General features: G+C 33.4%; 1 protein-coding gene across 1 annotated transcript in view; it reads left to right on the forward strand.

Moving 5' to 3' along the window:
• The window catches only part of LOC124354118 (zygotic gap protein knirps-like), a 51,123-nt gene that overhangs the window by 22,640 nt on the left and 5,486 nt on the right, over positions 1-22,997 (forward strand). Inside the window, exon 2 of the mRNA XM_046804339.1 lies at positions 22,902-22,979. Coding sequence (XP_046660295.1) covers positions 22,902-22,979 — 78 coding nt within the window. The remainder of the gene's footprint in view (positions 1-22,901; positions 22,980-22,997) is intronic.

Below are 22,997 nucleotides of genomic sequence, written 5' to 3' on the forward strand. Positions count from 1 at the left end.
AATGTACTTGATTGTGCACCTGATGAGAATACCTCTTCACCTAGATTACACTATATTTGTAGACTAGGTATCAGGAGTCAAGTCTGTGATGAGAAAAGTCCAGGCGCTGACTAAGAGAGAGGTGAACTGTAGCTTAAACGTTATTGCTGTATACAGTAAAACAGTCATGCAGTGGAAGACTTCAAGTTTACTGTAACCCATCCGTTAAATTCCATCCATCCTCTACAGCCATGGCCATAGCCAGTGTATTAGTAACAACATGGAAATACACTGACAGATAGATGGACTGGTGTGTTCTTAACAACACAGATTGGCAGACTCGGTTTTATGTCGTAAACGATCTCCTAATGACAGCGAAATTGTGTTAAATCCTTTTGTCATTACATACTCCACTGCTTCTTGATGAAGAAGGGAATCATCAATCAATAGTATATGCTACTCCTGAAAAGTTTCTGTTCAATTCAAATAAATCTGAACTTGAGATGGGCTTGGTATAAGCATATAGCTGAAATAATTTTCAAATTAATCCAACTTATGCATATAGTTGCATGCATTTGCTACATACTCAATTTGATACAAGGAGAGTTCTATTCCTCAGGGTTTGTGCACACATACGCCGCACCAGGAATGTTATATCACTTTCTTACAAGACAACCAAGCGGCTATCAAACTGAAAACTCATAAGAAAATTGTATTCTTAGCTCAAGAACGAAGTTAGAACTTGACAAAAAAATGTTCCTTTAAAGAATCATTACTCTGTCGCCTAAATTTATAATATCCTGTCTAGATTAAATAAAGTTTTTTGTTTACTCTATATTTACTTTGGAGTAGGAATTTACATATTTAATAACTTCTTTGAGATCATTTAATATTGACTCAGCATGTTATTAAGTAATTAGTTTATAATTTAAGTAATTTCCAATAAATAAACTATTTCAAAATCTCATGCAGTTTAAGATACCTCTTGTTATCGGTGCAATCATGAGAAGTATCAATATAATTTACGGTACACATGTCAACAAATTGTTTGCACCATTATATTCATGACATACTATATGATATAATAAATAATATTAAATACTAAATGATAGATACAATGGTTAGATACAACACGAATATACAATGGTTAGACACGATCCAGCCACCTGCTAATAACAATTAATATTAAAATGCAGGTTGTCTAATGTAGCACAAAAGAAATGTTAGCAACAGCTGCAGCAGAAGAGTTCAAAAGTTATAAACTAATCCGTGTTAGCTGCTGTTTCTTGAGATTTTTTTAACTGTTAGGCAGACCAGGGGTTTATGGGCTCAACGTTCAGGAATTACGAACGTGGTGACTAGCAGTATTAAGGCATCAATCATTACTGACAAGAAATCAAAATCCAAATGGAACAGTTTCCAGTGACTGTCACAGTATCGATCCTCAACGTTGAGAGCTAGTCTGGTGTAACTTTTTTTCAAGAGGAAATTTTCGGTGTGGAACGCTTTTTTCGATAGAATCCGCATAATATGTTTGTTGTTGTTTCTATAACACTGGTTGATAACTATTGGAAACAGCACCGTTGCAATCCAAAAAATACTTGTTGTGGCATCACCTTCGTAAAGTGTATACGTCACGGTTTCATTTCTTAGATTATATGAATTGAGGAACATAACTGGTAATGAGCTGATATCACCAACTGCCATCAACATATAGATTGTGCTGTAAAGATTGCTTCTGAGGATATGGAACGTTTTCATTGTATTGCAAAGTTTGTACATTTTGTGACAGTGGCGCAGTTTTACTGCCCAGGAGCTACAGCGGTAGGTAGATCCTGATCTATCCTGGGCGGGAAAATTAAAGGCGGTTGTGCTGTCTCCTTCGACCACCGGCAATACTGACTCCAGTCCACGAAAATCCTTCTGGACTCGCAATTTGCCAATTATTATGGTAACCATTTCCAACTCTGCAAAGAATCCCAATGTGTGGTTGTACGAAAATATCCAATAAAAGATGCTCGTTGGTAAAACTAATAAAAATACTAGAGGAACTGCCCAGATTTCAACATTGCCGATCAAAATACCCAATACAACAGTGTTATCGTGTACGCTTATCACCATAGCAAACGAAACTATTGCAGTAAAAATGAATTTTATTGATTTCAGATAGTGCGTTGGGCGCTGAATATTGATTTTTATTACATGCTCGATATCCATCCAAAACTCGTTAAGCTTGTAGAACTTCTTTCGTTGAAGGATCATCATCGTAGAGGCCACAAGGACTATGCACCAAAAGAAAACCCAAGTTGATTTTAAGAAACTGTGGACAAGGACCACATCTCTTAATTGTGAGAAATAAATCAATGAGATGTACGCAATAAGTAAGAATCTGCTTGCTGTACATAGGAATGAAATTGTTTTAAGTGTTCTACGAAAAATAACAGTACCATCATCAATAACAGGTATTCCTAGAAAAGCAAACAGAATTATTCCCAGTTTCAATGTACACGAGTATCCACAGAGAAACATTCTTACGATGAAGGTAAGAATGGAATAAACCTTCAATGTATTGAACTTGCCTAACCTGCATTATACGTTGCCATAGCATTTCTTTATTATTACACAACACACCAACCAAAACTAGTTAGCGCTTTGTCCATATGTTCTTCACTTGCCATCTTGCCATAGTCATGTTCAAAAATGTTAATACAATTAAGCTCACTTTAGAGTATGAAAAAACACAATATAGATCAATCATATCATATAAAATTTCCGATATACAAGTTACGTTATCTTTGCAGACCTTCGTTAGTTACAATATTAGCTAATTAATTAAAAACACGTTTAATTATGACATGATGTATTTTCTTTAAAGAAATAAATGATTTTCAAAACAATCTACTTCATGAAACGTCATTACCTCTAGCCAAAAATGTCAATTTTTCATTATAGATACATTTTCTCTTGGTCAAACAATTGGAATGACTTTTCCGTAGTATTAGACTATCCTTCTATTGGCTTGGCGAGACACAAATTGGACAGTTTAATGTCGAAGTTTGTTTAAGACTTAAAAAAAACTTTTTTGTCAGCACCTATTGTAATTAAATGCCCTAATGTAACAATAGACGTGAAATGTTCTGCACTGTGGATGGAACTACGTAACATATGCGCAAAATAAATTTTTCATTCTCGCGTTGTAACATATAGATTTAAAATTATGGATGGTTAAGTAATGGTTTTATACTGAACTGGGCATCGCTTGGTTATTCTAATAATGTTTTAATACGACATTAATATTTTACATGATCTATGATTCTCGTGAACATTGCCGTGAACACGATACAAAAATGCATCACTATACCTTGGTGAGGTACATTGGAGTCAAAAATAGAATGTCTCAGAATTAAATAGAAGTCTCCCAATATATAAAACCTCACCGAGGACTTTTTTCGGATATTATAAATTATAAAAAGAGCAGCAAGGTTGGTTTTAATTATATCTCTAATGGCCTTAGATTTATAGAAAATATTCAATTCCTTGTGTATGACAAAGGCTATATATATATATATATATATAATATATATATATATATATCTCATACATGGGATTTTCTTTATATTCTAAAAGATCTACAACCATTACATAAACTCCTTAAGGATCTTCTGAATTTCATTAAGATTCTTTCAATACAAAAATTTTGACTTATTCCTCTTGTTGGTACTTTATTTTGAATTAAATGATTATTTCAGTAACCTACGCAGTCGCAGAAGTGTGTTATTCCGCATAAATGTGATAAACTTTAACGTTACTGTACTTAAAAAAATCTAAATTTCAAACTATTGAGACTTTTAAAAATGTAATGTTTACATTGTCTTAGTGCTTATGCAGAGTCACAAGTAAGCGAAATAGGCTGTCTGTTATGTTCTTTTTTATGTTGTATTTATTTAACGCATACACCATTTACAACAAATTTTCGCTAATAGCTAATAGCTACAACGTATTAAATTATATTAAACCCTTTATTCGATTTTATAACGAGAAGATCGTATTATAATAAGTTCTTTGACATGGAATTATAACAGAAAAGACGTATAGACAGTAAATCCAGTAAATCAAGTCACTATTCAAAATGCATTATTTTTTAATCGGCTCAGTAACTGGAAATGTTTTTAAGCAAAAATTAAATACTAAGAACTACTCGAAAAAATGCCAATGGATTGTTGGCAAATTGTAACAAAGAGTGAAATAGTCAATTTTTTCAAAAAAGATTCCAGAAATGGTGAACTCTTTCTTTCTTGTCAGTAACTTATATAGCTTTAATGCAATTTAGAATAGTACCCTGTTATTTCCATGCATTGTTACATAAATGGTCAGGGAAGGACTGTAACCCGCATGTTTGAGAAATTACTGAGATCTCGTCTGCGGTTATGGGGTGACTATAACTATGATTCTTCACACTGGATACTTGATTCTTTGCAGTGTTCAAATTCCATAAAAAACGTGTAATATTATTATTATTACAGTAGTAAAAGAACAGTAAAGTCAATGATATTACTTTTCTACTGATAGAAATAAATATCTTAAACTTGTTCCATGCAGAGTACTCGATATTGCAAAGAAACTTTCACTACTTACCGGGATATAATGCAGTAATTACCGCTATGTTATTATATCCTCTTCTTGTTAAATTGTATTAACAAATAAATATCTTAAACTTGTTCCATGCAGAGTACTCGATACTGCAAAGGAACTTTCACTACTTACCGGGATATAATGCAGTAATTACCGCTATGTTATTATTTCCTCTTCTTGTTAAATTGTATTAACAAATAAATATCTTAAACTTGTTCCATGCAGAGTACTCGATACTGCAAAGGAACTTTCACTACTTACCGGGATATAATGCAGTAATTACCGCTATGTTATTATTTCCTCTTCTTGTTAAATTGTATTAACAAATAAATATCTTAAACTTGTTCCATGCAGAGTACTCGATACTGTAAGGTGCTTTTCACTACTTACCGGGATAGAATGCAGTAATTACCGCTATGTTGTTATATTCCCTTCTAGTTAAATTGTATTAACAAATAAATATCTTAAACTTGTTCCATGCAGAGTACTCGATACTGCAAAGGAACTTTCACTACTTACCGGGATATAATGCAGTAATTACCGTTATGTTATTATATCCCCTTCTAGTTAAATTGTATTAACAAATAAATATATTAAACTTGTTCCATGCAGAGTACTCGATACTGCAAAAGTGCTTTCACTACTTACCGGGATAGAATGCAGTAATTACCGCTATGTTGTTATATTCCTCTTCTTGTTAAATTGTATTAACAAATAAATATCTTAAACTTGTTCCATGCAGAGTACTCGATACTGCAAAGGAACTTTCACTACTTACCGGGATATAATGCAGTAATTACCGTTATGTTATTATATCCCCTTCTAGTTAAATTGTATTAGCAAATAAATATATTAAACTTGTTCCATGCAGAGTACTCGATACTGTAAGGTGCTTTCACTACTTACCGGGATAGAATGCAGTAATTACCGCTATGTTGTTATATTCCCTTCTAGTTAAATTGTATTAACAAATAAATAAGAATATGACATTAAATGTACCTAACAAGAACATTGAAGTAAATCTGACTTGGATCAATTAGGCTATTTTTTATGTTAATTAAAATCCGGAGAAGGTTTATATAAAGAGAAATATCAAACGCTGAATATCTTTGAAAATATAAATATTATTTCTTAACCTAAATTTAATAAATAATTAACAGCTTTTGAAACTTTCAGCTGGAGTTCATTAAAGAAGCTGTAAAACTATTTACACTAATACAGAAAAAATTGAATATGCAGTGCTTAATCAGTAATGAAATGCAGATAACAAAGACCAAGTTACTATATTAACTTTACTATAGATTACGCTAGTGACGAATTATACCGTTCAATAAATTTTAAATACTATTTAAATATTATTTTCTAACTCAAATAAAGCTAATAAAGCTATGAATGTTTCCATATAAGGTACTCGAAACTGGTTAGCTTACTTCAAATATTTTGATATGGCGTTTATTATATGGTATACAGTGACTTAATGAAATATAGAGGAAAAACTTAACGAGCTATTCTTTCCCAGACTACAGTCCGAAAAACAATAAAATCTGTATATATCAAAACCAAAGATAAATAATTGCAGTGCTGCAAAGCAATTTAACACAGATCCCCATTTATCGTTTATTTATTATAAACGATAATTTTAAAACGTTTAATTAAATTAGCAAAGATTTTCCTTTTGTTCTGGAAGTAGATGCTTTTTGATCGTGGTATTCTTCTCAGTCATACGTGTTTACATATATTCTTCTTTATAGGTCAAGAAGGCAACCTCTACTATGCAATATACAGGATTGGGCAAAAGTGTGGAAACGACTGCATATCCCTGGAACGGCATTCTCAACAAATACCACTTTCAGCACACTATAACAACTATAACAAATGTGTTTGAATATAAAAATTCGAATTATATTTGTATCAGTCCAAAACAAGGATAAGGTAAAAAAACCATACAGAGATTACCTGATAGTTTAATTAGATGCTCAAACTGCCTTCCTTGGCCTGTTTGGCAGTGTCCTAGCGTGGCGTAGAAATGTGAAACAGCGAGTGCAAATAGATTCATGGGAAACATTTTGGACCACTTGTAAAATTTTTTTCTCATTTATTCAATATTCTGAGGTTTGGTTTTGTAGACAATTTATTTAATGTGACCCCAAGCAAAAAAAAATCAAGAGGTGATAAGAGGTCAGGGGATCTTGCGGGCCACTCGATTTCACCCCCTCTACCAATCCATCGATTTGGAAATATTTCATTCAAATAAGCACAGACATTTAATCCATAATATGGAGGAGCTCCATCTTGCTGAAACCAAAATTAATTGAGATTGTCATAAACTTGGTGAATCCCCGGAACAATCTTCTTCAAGCATCCCTTGATAATCATCAGCATTAAGATTTCCATGAATGAAAAATGGTCCTAAGAACTGACCTCCTACGATCCCAAGCCATACATTTAAATTTTCTGGATGTTCCCTCATCCAGTCAGGATTGATATTAGACCTATAACAACGACATTTGTGCCGGTTGACGTTACCGTTTAACATAAAAGTCGCTTCGTCAGAAAAAACAGTATTATTCAGTCCAATCGTGTTGTCTATGCTCGTCATCATACGTTCGCAAAAACTCTACCCTACGATCAAAGTCATCGTCTGACAGTTCTTGGACTATATGAATTTTATACGGTTTGTAACGGTTTTGATACAAAAATCTAAGAGCCGATTTTATAGATATACCAACAGTTTGAGAGTTCGAAGTTGTTGAAATATGAGGATCTTCCACTACACCCAATGAAAGATCCTCGTCTAAAGCCGATCTTGGCCTTCCAGGTTAGGGACGGTTATTAACACTGCCACTTTCTTAAAACGTTGAACCGTTTTATAAACGACAGATTTTGATACAGGGTTGAAAACACCCCTGTATCAAAATCTACATCTTACAGACCTATAAAGGTGTCTCGTTAAACACATTTTTTACCTCTTCGTAAGATCTAATTCTATCGCCAAAACCACGCATCATTAATAAAGTAATATGCTCACTTTCACTTAGCTCCATCGTTACTCGTTACTGGAAACAATTCTTGCACAATTGAAGAAGACTTGCACAATACTGAAGGACTGCTGGGTAACAACTACATGTAAAAGGGCAGTCAGGCCTCAGGGCAACTGATAAGGCTTAAGTCGGGGTTTTCCCAAAACAAGTAAGATCAGGCTAACTTTATGGCTTTACGGTTATTAGACTACTAAGTTATTTTGGATTTCTAAAAGCACACAATTCAATCAATGTAATTTATTTTATAATTTTAACAAATACAAGGTAATATTATAAGGACACAATAATTTATAAAAATGTGCAGAGTTCAGGTCTTCTTGATAAAAGAAGATAAAAGTGTGTACAATGCAAACGATTCAAATAAGGGCTTCTATGTTATAGGACAAGATAGACGCCTCTAGTTTTCACAATTTGTCTTCTTTTAACAAGACCTTTCTAATGAGGTATCGCGTGATGGGGCGTGCCATATGAAGTTTTGGAGTTACTACCCATATTCCTCATTTTGGAAAAAGGGACAAAGTCCCAAAGGTAATTAAAAAGCACATTTTTTTAGTTGTTATAGTGTGCTGAATTAGGATTTGTAGAGAATGCCGTTCCAGAGATATACAGCCGTTTCCACACTTTTTCCCATCCCTGTGAATGAACACACACACACACACACACACACACACACACACACACACACACACACACACACACACACACACATATTTCAGTGGAAAAACAAGGTTTACTTAACCGTGGCACTGGAAATAATATATAGACCGGGAAAAAATTATCAGTTCTCCAAGACCTATGCGTATGATTTGTTTCGTCAACAAAACAAGGCAAATTCAACCGTTGCGTTGGAAATATATATATATATATATATATATATATATATATATATATATATATATATATTTGAACCCGAAATTCTCCTGCATGCCCAAATATTGACATAAGAACCATTCGAAATTTCCTTTAACCTTTGATCTTTTAACTACGTTCACCGAAATAATTTGTATCTGTAGTATGCCCACTTACGTTTGAAAAATATCATAGAGCTTCTTTGTAAGTGTTTTTACTAAGTAGCCCTAATATATCTACAGTCGCATTCTCAGCAATGTGTGATTCACTTGGAGCAGTTGCTGCAAGTATTGTTCAACTATTGTCACCAAAGAATATGTTTAATTGCATTAATTGAACTATATCATCTATTAGAGGGTTAGAGTGCTATCTAAAATGTTCTGTTTGCACAGCATGAAAGTTTAAATCTAGACTTATAAGCCAAAATTAATAGGTAAATGTGTTTTTAAGCGCTAATTTCTAAAACGGCCAGTTTTGGTTAAAATTAACCAGTTTGGTAAACATTATTTGGTAGTATAAACATTTTTTGTTGAATGTTAGGAAAAACATAGTGTCCTTAATGAATAGTGTACTAAAGACTCCAAAGACTGTGTTACTATTTATTGTCTACTACAGATTGCACAAATGCACGAATTTAAACCATTGAAAACTGTGCACAGTTTGCATATAAACTCGAAACGAAATTGGCTGTCTACCTTAACATTGTGTATGTAATTTTTTATTCAAAGGAAAAGCCAATTTCTCTCTAAGATACAGTCTCTAAGAAAAACAACGAGACTTCTATTATACAAAACATTTATACACGATTATTTGTTTTTACACTGAAAATATCTTGGACCTGAATTAAAATCCATGGGTATAACTTTCAATATACGCTACTTGATCAACCATAATATTTTGTTATTAAGTTTATAATTAATATCCGAAATACCAACCCACCTACGCTCACCTAAAGGCTCGTATGAAAGATACAATACGTAAATCATCTGCAGATACATCTAAACTTTATACAGGTTAGCCTGATATGTATTGAGTATGGTGGAAATGACTGGCCACAAACAACTACCCTGGGAACGTCCTGGAATGGTTAATTAGAAAATTAAATAAAATGCTCTTGTCCGCTATGTTTATATGCACGCATAGTCTCTACACAATGAAGGTCCTAATTTAGCCTACTATTCTGTCCCAAAAACAAAGTAAGTAGTAAGTAAAGTAGTAGGAGGTATAAAATAGGGCGTATTTGTGGTAAAAAAATAACGTAAATTGTGTAAACATGAAAATTTTTTGCTTGAATATGGAGTAAAAGGTACACATAGAATAAACTATGTTCTTACATCGATTCAGATACGCCATTCCAGAATGAGCTTTTTCAATTCATTCATTCTGTCAGTGTTCTGTTCTTGTTTTACAACCTACGGGAACAGCATTCTAATTCTAAGAGGGTATCAAAATGCAGAACACTCTCTTCCTTTCTGTTTATGGATTAACAAAACAAAACCACGTACCTGTTTATCGTACTACTGCTAAGTTGATGGCAATGGGGAAAGTATGTGTAAAACATACATACAGGATATGATGCATGGTTTACGTGCTATTCTCAGGGATCTGATATACTTAAGAGGCTCATGATCAATAATGAATTACCCTTGTGATATACTCGACAGAAAAAACCTCGATTTCTAATTTAACATTGAATCGTTATTGAATCATGATTGCACTCGTAAATTAGTGGATCACTGGAAAATAGTCAGTATTATACGGTATTATAAAGCATACTTTGTGCTTTAAAAATGTCTTTTCTCCATGCAGACTAACAGTTTATCTAAATAGAAAAGCCACGTCAGGCTTGGTTTAGCAATTGATCGGTGAATCATAATTGAGACAGTCGGTTATTTGAGACAGTCTAATGATTGTCGTAAAATAGAATGCTTATTTTATCCCACATAAGAGATAAGCAACTTTAAAGGGAAAGCGATTGCTTCCCATCTATAATTTCATTAAAGATAATATATGTTATAATAAATATATTAATTTCAGTATCCGGGATTTGAACTGAAAACATGTGTTGTACCATCTTTATTACATTATCTCCTGGCACTTTTCACCTATATTATCTCGTGACTTCTTTTCACTTACATTATATCCTGGCTTCTTTTTATCTAATTTATTACGTCGAGCGTGGCTGCTGTTTGGATGGGTGACTGCTGAGCGATCCTATCCTTGCAAGCAGCCCGCCTGCCTGGCCGTTGGTTAGGATTCGGAAATCACCTTTAAACCGTTGGTCCCCAGGTTAAGTGTTAGAGAGGGCTTCTTAGCGCTAACTTCACTTGGTAAAATAAGACTACTTTACTTAACTTTAATTTTACTTTACATTATCTCGTGGTTTCTTTTCACGTGCATGATCTCGTGTCTTCTTTTTATCTTGTATATCTATATGCAGAACCTTTCTTTTTATGGATTCAAATCTTCAAACATACAAAATGAACGAAAGTAGGTATTGTGCTGGGAGCTCTCAACAATGAGAAAGTTAATTTACATAAGAACAGTTTTTGTAAAAATCACTTTATTATGAGCGTTTCGAAATTATAAAAGTCTAACTTGAAAATACATCAATTTGACTAGTCAATTAATGTTACATTGGGCGGCTGATATCAAAGTTCTTAACTAATATTCGGTTAAAACACTCTTGATGCTGTACTTTAGTCTCAATTGTAAACGCACTCAACGTCAAAAAATAATGTAACAAAGCACAATATATTTGGTAGTGTATACTTTGTCAACCGTAACAAGAACTACGTTTCAACCCATTTGACAAGTTGTATGATAATCAAGAGTTCAACGATCGCACCAGATAATCAGTAATCAGAAGACAGCCTCTAACTACTAATGTATTTTTAATATACTACTTCACACTCAGACTGATCAAAACATTTTTATTCAGTAAACTGGAACCGTAATATAATATTTGCTCCATTTAACTTGACAACAGCGGTCCAAGTAGGTCAGAACAGGCAGCGTCCATATATACTCCAGTAATGCCGTACTTTATGCTCCATAACGACCAGAATGTCGCACCCGATGAACGCTTGTTTATTAGACTTTGTATTCTAATGTTACGACCTCGTCACTGTATCAGGCTATGAGTTGTAAGTGCCTCCCAAGTAGGTCTGAACAGGCAGCGTCCATATATACTCCAGTAATGCCGTACTTTATGCTCCATAACGACCAGAATGTCGCACCCGATGAACGCTTGTTTATTAGACTTTGTATTCTAATGTTACGACCTCGTCACTGTATCAGGCTATGAGTTGTAAGTGCCTCCCAAGTAGGTCAGAACAGGCAGCGTCCATATATACTCCAGTAATGCCGTACTTTATGCTCCATAACGACCAGAATGTCGCACCCGATGAACGCTTGTTTATTAGACTTTGTATTCTAATGTTACGACCTCGTCACTGTATCAGGCTATGAGTTGTAAGTGCCTCCCAAGTAGGTCAGAACAGGCAGCGTCCATATATACTCCAGTAATGCCGTACTTTATGCTCCATAACGACCAGAATGTCGCACCCGATGAACGCTTGTTTTATTAGACTTTGTATTCTAATGTTACGACCTCGTCACTGTATCAGGCTATGAGTTGTAAGTGCCTCCATTACATTTCGATTTGGCCTTTTCAACGCCTTCCCGACCTGCTTTCTACAGTCGTGTCGCAGTAAATTCCTGCGTGAACTAGATGCCACCGTCACTCTGTTACCATCCAGAGTTTGTAAACGGCATTCAGATGGCTCGTTTTTACATATTTTATTAACTAGCATTCTATTACGGATTAGTCCTTTCATATTGTTGAAATATATAATTGAGTCTTCTATGCAATATATATAAAATATGATTCAATTGTTGAGGTCAGTTTATTTTTTCTCAGTCCTTAGTTCTTATTTCTTTAACTTAATTTTCTTGCTAAAAGAGATAAATTAACTAAATTAGAGGGTTTCGTTATTTGTTCATGGCAGAAACAACCACGTCAAGAATGTATTATATTGATTAAAATAAAGAGTATAATGTAGGAGTACGCCACACTCAGATATTATAAGCAAAATATCATTCATGCAGATATAGCTTTTATAATTCCCCAGATTTTATGCGAACAGACAGGCGATCAAAAAGGAAAGAAACTTTTACAGCTCCTAGGCAGTCAGAAGGGGAAAACGGACAGCCTACTAAGTGATAGACTTCAATGATTCTCAGTCAAATCTCATAGATATACATGCAACACATGAAACTAATTCTTGTCAATGTAGAAATGAAGTTCCATGTAATATTTCAAGTTTGTAACTCATTCCAACCTTGCTATATCCTTCTGTGATACAGAAATACATAAAATCATACCAAAAATAAATGTTAACATCCATTTGAATTTAAAAAGAGAAAGTGCGTCAGCCTACTGTGATAAGCTTTAATAGTGCTCAGCCAAATTTCACCATCATATAATTCCCTCTAATCCATTTAGAAATGAAATTTCATGCAAAATGTATAACCATATAACATTCTTGTATATTTTTAATTAAATATCATAGCAGCGTTTAAACCAATAACAAGTTTCTGTAGTATATGAAGGTTATACAACGCAAATAGTGTGATGAAATCAAATCTTGTCACCTATAGTTAATTTTTAATGTTGTAATTGTTCTTTATACTCTATGGATAAACAATGCCTACACGGAGAGTCACAAAGAGATGTTGGAGTATGTAGGTTATACCTTTTTAAATACGTAACATGTTAAAATCTGATATGACTGTACTCAGTTTACAAATTGATTTATTATACTATTTTATCTTTGTCACTAATATAAAAATATTTTCTATTACTCAGCGACATCCTATGGAAGGACATGCGCCATAATTTAACTCAGTGTTTCCTTTACAGAAATGAAGCTTTGTACAAAATTCAAGTCTGAAGGTTAGTTTTTTCGAGATATCGTGAGGACAGTCAGTCAGATGTAAATTAAAGTTTTAAGGCCCCTTGAGTGATAAGGCTTCACAAACGCTCAGCCAGTCACGAACACAGCAAAATGCCATATAAAAGGATAAAGAACACAGAATATTTATCCTTGAGAGGACTATTCCGAGTCTGAATCCATCCGTCGGAGAGTAGGAATCCCGTGGCCGCGACAAGGAACGACTCAATGGTGATGGATCGGTCACAACCGTCCCGGCCTGGAACAGATTCCTCCAGAGTCACCCTGCTCACGACACACTACGTCCTCCTGACAAGACCGGGCAATACAAATCAATCCGCGCCTAAGTGGCTCCAATACAGATATATTTAAAAGTTAATTAATCATTATGTAGCGGCAGCCCGTGCGGAATGCCCTGGCTCGATTGTCCTCATGCAAATGCAGCGACCATCTTCGCGCAAGAATGCTACCTCATTAGGCTCGCTTTACCGTAAACGCGAGATTAGTGTCTTAATCAATAATCAGCCGATGGGAACGATGAATGGTGATTGGTCGTGCTGCCGGCCAGTCTCACGACTACATTCGTCCACCCGATGTCCTTCTTGTTTCCTCAGGCCTTATGGAGTACCGCAGGAAACTGTACTGGACCCATTTCTGTTTTGCATTCTTTATGGTTGTTTATGAAATTGTTAAAGAGTGTATGTCTCTATATTTTACAGTATCGCTTAATAAATGATTTAACAGCTTTAATATAACACCTTCACCTAATTTTCTTATTGTAAAGCAGCAAATTTGTCACCATTATAAAATATTATCCAATTTATTTCAGTATTGAAAAAAACTTAAACTTTTACTATGTATTGTACAACAGTAATATAAATAGTTTTTTTATACTAAACAAGAATCTGATTCACCCTCTTAATTGCACAATAACATGTTACGATTCAGAGCACAAATTGAAAACAGTTTGTAAAAATGTTTTGACCAGGGTGTGCCTATGCCTGTCTGTTATACTTCTGAAGAGTCAATATATTTACTGAGGCAGACACCGTAGTGTGTGCGTTCTGTGGTTTGAGCTACTTCACAATAAAACCAAAGGAAAGTGTTTGTTTACATTTATTAAAAAACACCAACAGACCCCTTTTAAAGTGTTTTTATATCAGAAACCGCTACTTAATCATCCAAAATCAAACGAGGTCGGCCCAGTGGAACATATAAAATCCTATTTATAAATGGTTGATTGAAGACTTCCAATATTAGATAAACGCACGTAAATGTACACTTTTACTGAAAATACGTTCAAAGTAATACACACATAATATATATATATATATATATATATATATATATATATATATATACACACCCGTATACATATCTCATAAAGCTACTTAAGTAATTGTAATTTTGTTCCAGTCTAAGATATTTTTGGTACCACAATTGAGTTTGTTTTCTTGCCCTGATCAAGAAGATAAGTAAGCAGGACTAAAGAGCCTTCCTGTGTCAAAAGATATGTTTTATTAAAGTGTTTGAATTTATAATAAAGTTTAGTTTTATAGTAAACTTTGCTTTTGATATCTGCATTACAGTACTAACCAAACACTGCATTCTTAATTTTTGCTAAAACGTACAGTTAAAATAAATATTTTTACTAAATCTTATATTTTCATTATCTGAATATTTTCTAACTCTGTGCTCAACAGCGGATGTATAAAATGTTTAAATAAGACTTTTGTGCCATCAAGCTTACTCTATGCTTACAAAACTATAGATGTATACAAATTAAAAATAGTGAGTAAATTAATTAAGAAGGTAATCCTACTATGTTTTTTTTCTTGTCATAACAGTGCTTGCAAACACAGCAGTAGATAAACTCTTTTATATTGCCTTTCACTGGTTAATTGAGAACCACCTGTCTCTAATTGAAGCTAAGACGTAACATATCACCTTCAGGCTGTGTGGCAATGCTCTCAGAAGAGACCCTGTTAAACTTCTGGGCTTCGCTTTGGAAAAAGCTTTGCCGTGGGACTCCCTAACAGACTTGTTGTGTATTAAAATAAGTCGAGTTGTGTATATTTTGAGGAGGCTTGCAGTGGATCTCCCTAGTGGGTTTGTGAGGCAAGCATACGTTGCCATCTGGCCTTTGCACTACGTTATCTAAAGTTTGTAAGTTATTGTTACTTCAAAGGAAGGCATTAAGAGCCATTTCATAAACTGGCTGACCATTGCAGTCCTCTTTTTGCCACATTCTGACTTTGTATAACTTGATTTGGACTTGGAAAAACATGATTTTTTAATAATAATGTGCATGAACATGTAACAAGAAGTAAATGTATTTTTGTGCTTAGGCGTAGGCTTATTAAAAGTGCTAACAGCTTTCCTGTCTCAGGTATTAAATATTTTAACATTCTACTATAGGCAATAAGAATTTTACTTAGACATAGATTGTTGAAAGTTATAAAAGACTGGCTCCTGGAAAACCCTTCCTACAGTATCAGAGAATTTTTTAAAGCATATTATCAGTGTTATTAAATTGTTTTAATTTGTAATAGCATAATAATTCATTGTAACAATCTAGTTGGCGGTAAATCGCATAGTATTGGGAGAAGGAATTATTTTTTAGATTCCATCACCATTTATCTGACTTGTATTTTTTCCTACTCCTTTCGAGACTAATTGAAACTATATATTTGAAACTAAGCTCGAAAGCTAAGGTACTTTGTGAAAGAATCAGTTTGAAACAGACGTTTTGGTATAACAAACAATTTTGCTGTCCACACTTTCCCTGCTAAAACTCGGTTACATGTTGAGTTTTACAAACCTCACTGACTTACAATGATAGAACATAAACATGGTTTTCTGTCACGTTGCTCAATGTGTAACTTTTGATTGCAATGTGAACATTATATATTTGCAACAACACTCAACTAAGGCTCCTGTATTAGTTTGTGATTAGTATTTTACACTGATGATTTCCTATCGAAAAAAATCTGAATTTCGTATCCATTCCTGTGTAACCACACATAAACCAAACCTATTTTCTTGATTCAATTTCGATTTAGTACTAAGTACAACATAAAAAAGATCATTAGTCGGTCATCTTCTTATGTCACTATATATTATGTTCAGCATAGCTTGAAGCCATTGATAGGTTGGAGTAACTTAGAATTTGTCGGCTTTACTCATCATGTTTTGAGAATAAAATAAAGCTGGAAAGTATACAGAATAGACTGATCTTCAACACAAGTTCAAGACGTCTCTCAGTCTAATTCAATAGCTTTTTTATCGGATATAATGTCATCAAGATCTCATTTTTCTTCATTGATGTAATTCAGAGGCCGTTTCCATTAAGACAAATCTCTATAATCTGTTAGGTATCAATTAATATAAGTATATAAAACCCGTAGCTTCTTCTAATAATAAAACTTGGCATCCTTTGTCCTACGTGCCCTTGAAAATGTTTCCCAGGCATGATATGTGACTTAGAATTTAGACCTTATATGTCTTCAAGTACTTCAATCCTGAACCGTTCATGAGAGTTCCAGTAAAACTTAAAAGTTTTCATTATAAAATATTTCTAACAATAAAACACTTTTTGAAGATCTCGCATACTTATTGTCATACAGGAAAGAAAAGCTCCATTCCACCCTCCGCTTGGTGCAACGTCTGAAAGCTGTTTCTGTCATTGACCTGGCTGCTGGAATCTGGAGTCACATTTAAAGAGATCCAGGGAGTATTGTCTCATGAGGTGCACAATAATGGAGTTCACTACGATGTTTTAAACATGATCTCAAAACACGGTGGAGAGACAGTTTAACACTTACCAACATAACTACGTTATGTGCTTCAAAATTTGTCTTCTTCATAAATGAAAAGTTGGGAATGGGATATAGCACATAAAGTTTTAAATGCATACAAAATATTAAAAAAAAATTCTTAATGCTCAATTTAAACCCAATCATAATAAAATTTCTAAAATTTTTTGCTTTAGCAAATTTTTGCAACTTAATGTGTCACGTGTTGAACATACATATTAATCGACAAACTGAGTAATATTTATATTATTTGGATTGCAATAGTAAGCATGGAAATATACATTGAAATCATAAGTAAATTTAGAGCGGCGGTATCTTGAATGTACCCATTTTTCAAAACCAAATTTAAAGTTTTCTTTTTAGTCTCTGTCATTTTTGCATATTTTAAAATGAATAAAGTACTGTGAAACAACCAAACAATGTTATGGCTGTACTGTAGTGAAATTTACTAAATCTTCGCGAGATTTCAAGGTTTAACACAAATGATCCGGTATATAGAGTACCATATTGCCTTCCTAGAGAAACTAACAAATTCCCCTCTTCACTGCATGACTCCGACACTACGCACCGAGGTCATGTGCAGATGAGGATGAGTAGAAAGAAGACATTACAATTGGAAAATTTCCAACTTTCGCTCTAAAACTGAATATTTAACAGCTCGTATATATTATAGTTAGTTGGTGTCCTCGGTCACGACTTGTAATGATCCAGGAACTTGTGCCTATTTATCGTTTAACCTGTTCACAATTGATTTATAATGAAGCGGCTAAAAATAGTTTAGTTTATCTAGTTTAGGTTTTCTGTATATTCGAATATACAGATCAGTTTATAAGGGGGTGGGTAAGTGTACGCGTATTGTATATTAAAGATATTTGTTCAGGCGTCGAGAGAAAATGTTCGTTGTGTAAGCGTACAACTTGGGTTTTCTTGAAGCAGATAGATAAGTTTAGCCTATGAACGAAATCGATCGCCAGCAACGCTAGTTTTTGTAGATGTCAAAATAGGAGTATATCAATAAGATAAAAATATAAAATAATAATTATTTTAACAAACAAGATTTTTTTAGCTAGATACATAAGACAAAGAGTCAGATAAGTTTATAAATTGTTACATCATAGTCACATAAACGTTTATAAAAGGTTAAACCATAGTCAGCTTAACGTTTAAAACAAATTTAAATTATAGTCAGCTAACCATACAGGTATACTGGCATTAAAAAATGTTGAAAGTCTCTTTATCTAGTTTTCCATTCTCTTGGCCAGATGGGTTGGATGTTCATTGTGAATGATTCCGTCCCCAGATCCAAAGTTACTTTTGGGTACTGTTGTTGAATAAGAAATCAGTTTATTACGTGTTGTGTGAATAAAAACAGGATTTTCACAGTATATTTCTTGAAATTTGGTATTAATTTATCACTTTTGTTGTTGACTTAGTAAGTATTATAAGTTTTATTATTAGTTTTTAAACTAAGATGGCAAATTTACAAATACTTCTCCCCAAGTGAGCAGGTGGAATATCACAAAACTGGAAAAAGACAATTGTATAACTTGGATTGAGGACTGGATTTATGATGCAAATAATATCTTTATTCTTATAAGACCACTTTTTACGCTATTTTATCATTTCCAGATACGAATGCTTAGGAAATTCATAAAGTGGTTTCCCTAGGCAAAGTCAAAGGGGTCACCAATTAAAATAAAATGACCTACAAGAAGAGTCCTCAAAGCCACATCTATGCACCCAAATTCCTGAATAAAATAAATGTAACAAATATTTTTTTATTTCAGATCCTTTCATATCAAACATATTTCCTTTTTGCTCTACATCCCCTCAATCTGATCCATCTATGCTGCTATGAGCAACAAATGATCAAATGAGCAGCAATCTTGAGCAAATGATCCATTACAGAATACATGTGCCAAGCTCTACACTGCACCTAAGCGCGATGAAAACCACCAATACCAACTCAATCCTGCAAAGTGATAAAACCTAGTTGACAATGCACTCACACTCGTAACACTATCTGCAGGCGTATCAGCACACCCCCATAATGCCTGTGTCAGGCCGTACGACACGGATATGCAAAACTGAGTTCGCTACATGCGCAGAACTGACTATCGACTATTGAGAGTCCGCCACACGATATGTATACGCTACGATTATTGCTGTAGTATCGTAGCTTACAAAGCGCATACTGGCTATCATTATGGTGTTACGATGAGTCCTAGAAGAAGCCTTTGTTGTGATGCGAGTAGTGAGTGAATCATCTACTATCTATAATCGATTTTTTACAACCGATTCTTAATTAATCGAGTTTTAAAGGAATATCTATTGCTATGTTTAATTAAGATTAGATGTTGCTTGAGTAAAAAGAGAATATACAAATAAATATGAAGCTGAGATAGAGAAAAATCTCTAAAATTCAGCTTGCAAACATTTTGTACTGCTTTTTATGACAAAAGTAGTTTTAGAAATCCAGAATATTGGTTTTACGTTTCATGGTGACTTATGTTTCGAAGGATTTATTCTTTCACCGTCAAATCATATGAAGATATACTCGTAAATTGCTTCAACGATATTGTTAATAAAAGAAATAAGAAATAAAAGTTAAAAACACAACACAAAGACAATACATAAAACAACGGTCACAAATAAATTTAAAATTATTTAAAACCTAAATTACGGCCCCTGTCCAGCTGTAAACCTCCGTTCATTACTGACGATTGAATTTTTAGGTGTTGAATTATATTTTATTAATTTTTAACCTTGTTTTATGCGTGTGTCTTTGTACTGCGTTATTAGCTTTAATTAATTTTTGTCAATGTTTATGATGCCACACAGCTCTTCATATGGTCTGATGGAGACGGAATACATCTTTCGAAAAACACCACCATAAGATGTGAAACCCATAGTGTGGATTGGTGACGGAAAGAAAGTACCGTATATTGTAACAATTCTGGGCTAAAAGCAATAATAAATTAGAACAAACTGTATGATTTATTGATGTTCCATCAGTGAACTAATGAACTAAGCGTATAAAATTATATGAATATAATATAACTCTGTGATATAGTTATATAGTAACGTAAATTCTCAAATGAGAATAGCATATAGAATATTTGCAATCTTTATTACAAAAACACTTTCAAGGGCTAGAATCAGTCCTTTCTTTAGGTATCTCAATCCAACATACAGAGATAAGTGTGAACGATAATACGTATCAAATATAAACATGGGAACGTGTACACTAGTTTGAGTGTGAAAAAAAACTATTGTATTCAGTAATATGTTAGTCAACAAAATCTATGTTTCTGCAATAAAAAGTATACATTCCAATATTCATATATGTGTATATATATATAAATATATATATATATATATATATATATATATATACAAACTCATACATAAAGAAATTCCAACTCATTATTATTAAATATCGGTACATTTAAGACCTATGAGAGTATTTATGGAACCAAATTTTCATTGTTTTGTTATAATTTATTTCAAACTATCTGAAATTGAAAAAAAATCCATTAAATAGCCTTTCACGCAAAATTGAAGCCTTTCATCGTCAATAACATACTTTAAACAAAATAACTGAATTTTTTCACATCAATATTTCCTGAATTGGATTAAAATTGATTTATGTCAACGAGTATTATAGGTTATCGATTGTTGATTGTCCAAGAGCAAGCGTTTAATTAAATCGTTGTTTTTGTATATTTATTATATACTACTTACAATGCTTTGTCTGAAAAATATTTTTCCTGCCCATCAGTTTTTTCACAGTGAATGGTAGACATTTTTCTTTGACTTGTGGTTATTACAAGTCGAAATACAGCTAAATTGGCATAACCTCCGTGTGCAGTAGTAAAAGGTGTCAGAGACTGACTGCCACCAGGCCATATTTTCAAAGGCCACGATGTTCACAAGTTTTCATACACGTGATATAAACCTTCACCGGCATTATTATTTTCTTCTAATGATAGAGCTCAAGATGACCTTGACTGGGAGGCGCAGCGGTTATAGCTAGGATGTAACCTAGTCAGGCAGCTATGACTTGTACGGCGACTACGATGCCGACAGGTGATCGATAGGTACTCAAGTATTTGTTTTTACTCTATAATAAATCATAATTTTTTTGAATTATTTAACAGTACTCACCTTTTTGCGTTTTAATGTTTACACAGTATAGTTTATGATATAGCTGCTTTCAAAATTTAGTGCACTTTTCAACTATCTTAGTACATGAATATAAGAAGATGAAGATGAATATAAAGACGTAATGTATCGTTATGTGTAAAAGAGACTGTTATTGGTCTGTAATTGATGTTCAGGTGAACCAGTGCTAGAGATAAGTGATCTGCTCGCAGAGAAGATGACAAATATCGGGATCCTCATTGAGTATTCATGCACATTTTGACAGTTTTACGAATTATATCAGAAAAATAACAGCCATGATCTAACTCAAAGAGGGTCCTAAAGTGCAGCTATAATAAATGAAGACCACCAGAGCTGTAAGGGTTACACAGATCGGCGATTCCACTTACACATTTAAACTCGCGTGATTGGCATCCTTTCTATTATTTATTTTCTCTCCTATTTTATCCTTTCCCCGTATCTGTTTATATTGGTAACAATGGTTATGGAAGATGCAGTTACTAATAAATACCCCAAATTTATAGAAAAATAAAAATGGTTTTGATAAGACAAATCAACATTACAACGGATTTTGTTAATTAAAACCGATATTATTTCGGAATAAAGAATAATGGACAAAATTGAAGAATACTCCAATACCACCATAAAATATACTATAGCAATTATTGTGAGTTATAGTTTGATAATGTATAAAGAGCTGGTAGAAGGTTTATAATCCTAATTATATTTTTACGAATATATAGACTTGTATTATATAGAGGAATAATTTTAACTTTGATCACATGAATAAATATTACATCTTTAAGCCTCTTGGAGATTGTGTCTATATAACGAAAGTTTTAGATAGAACATAGCATCATTTCAAAACCAGCATTAGTTTATTTAGCAATTATCTTATATTTTATAACATTTGAATGATTGGTCACATTAAAAAAAAACTTTTCTGTAGGTGACAGAAACTATGACATTGTTTTCAAATGGTGAATGTGTTTTCTGATTCATTAATAAAATAAAATTCTTTATATCTCTTATAAGTATACTGCAGGCCACTTTACTTGTTAATTTAAATATCTTAAATGTTTTAAATTAGGGTCTTGATGACCATATAAACTCTATTCAAAAGATAATTAGTTTCACTATTAAAAAATTTGATGTGTTTATATAAACTTTGATATTTTTTAAAATGTGTTACAGTTTATTTATGATTTGGTGAATGCGAAACTAATTATAGGTAAATGTTGTTCACATCAAATTGGGTGTAAAATATCAGCTTTCTTTATTTTCCTTGAGATTATACGTTTAAAACGCTCTTGTACCCACAAACACTAAAAGGAGGTTATTTCATAGGTAAAATAGAAATACTGTAAGTTGCATTGTGTGGTTTGTATAATATATGAAGCATAGCTTTGCAAGTTGTCAGGTGATCTGAACGAGTGTATCCAACTGATTTACGGCCATTGTTGTAGATGAACCAGCTGTGTCGGGTGTGTGGAGAGCCGGCAGCGGGGTTCCACTTTGGCGCATTCACCTGCGAGGGCTGCAAGGTAATTGTAATTAGACAA

This window comes from Homalodisca vitripennis, chromosome 2 (assembly GCF_021130785.1).
Source record: "Homalodisca vitripennis isolate AUS2020 chromosome 2, UT_GWSS_2.1, whole genome shotgun sequence".
NCBI lineage: Eukaryota > Metazoa > Arthropoda > Insecta > Hemiptera > Cicadellidae > Homalodisca > Homalodisca vitripennis.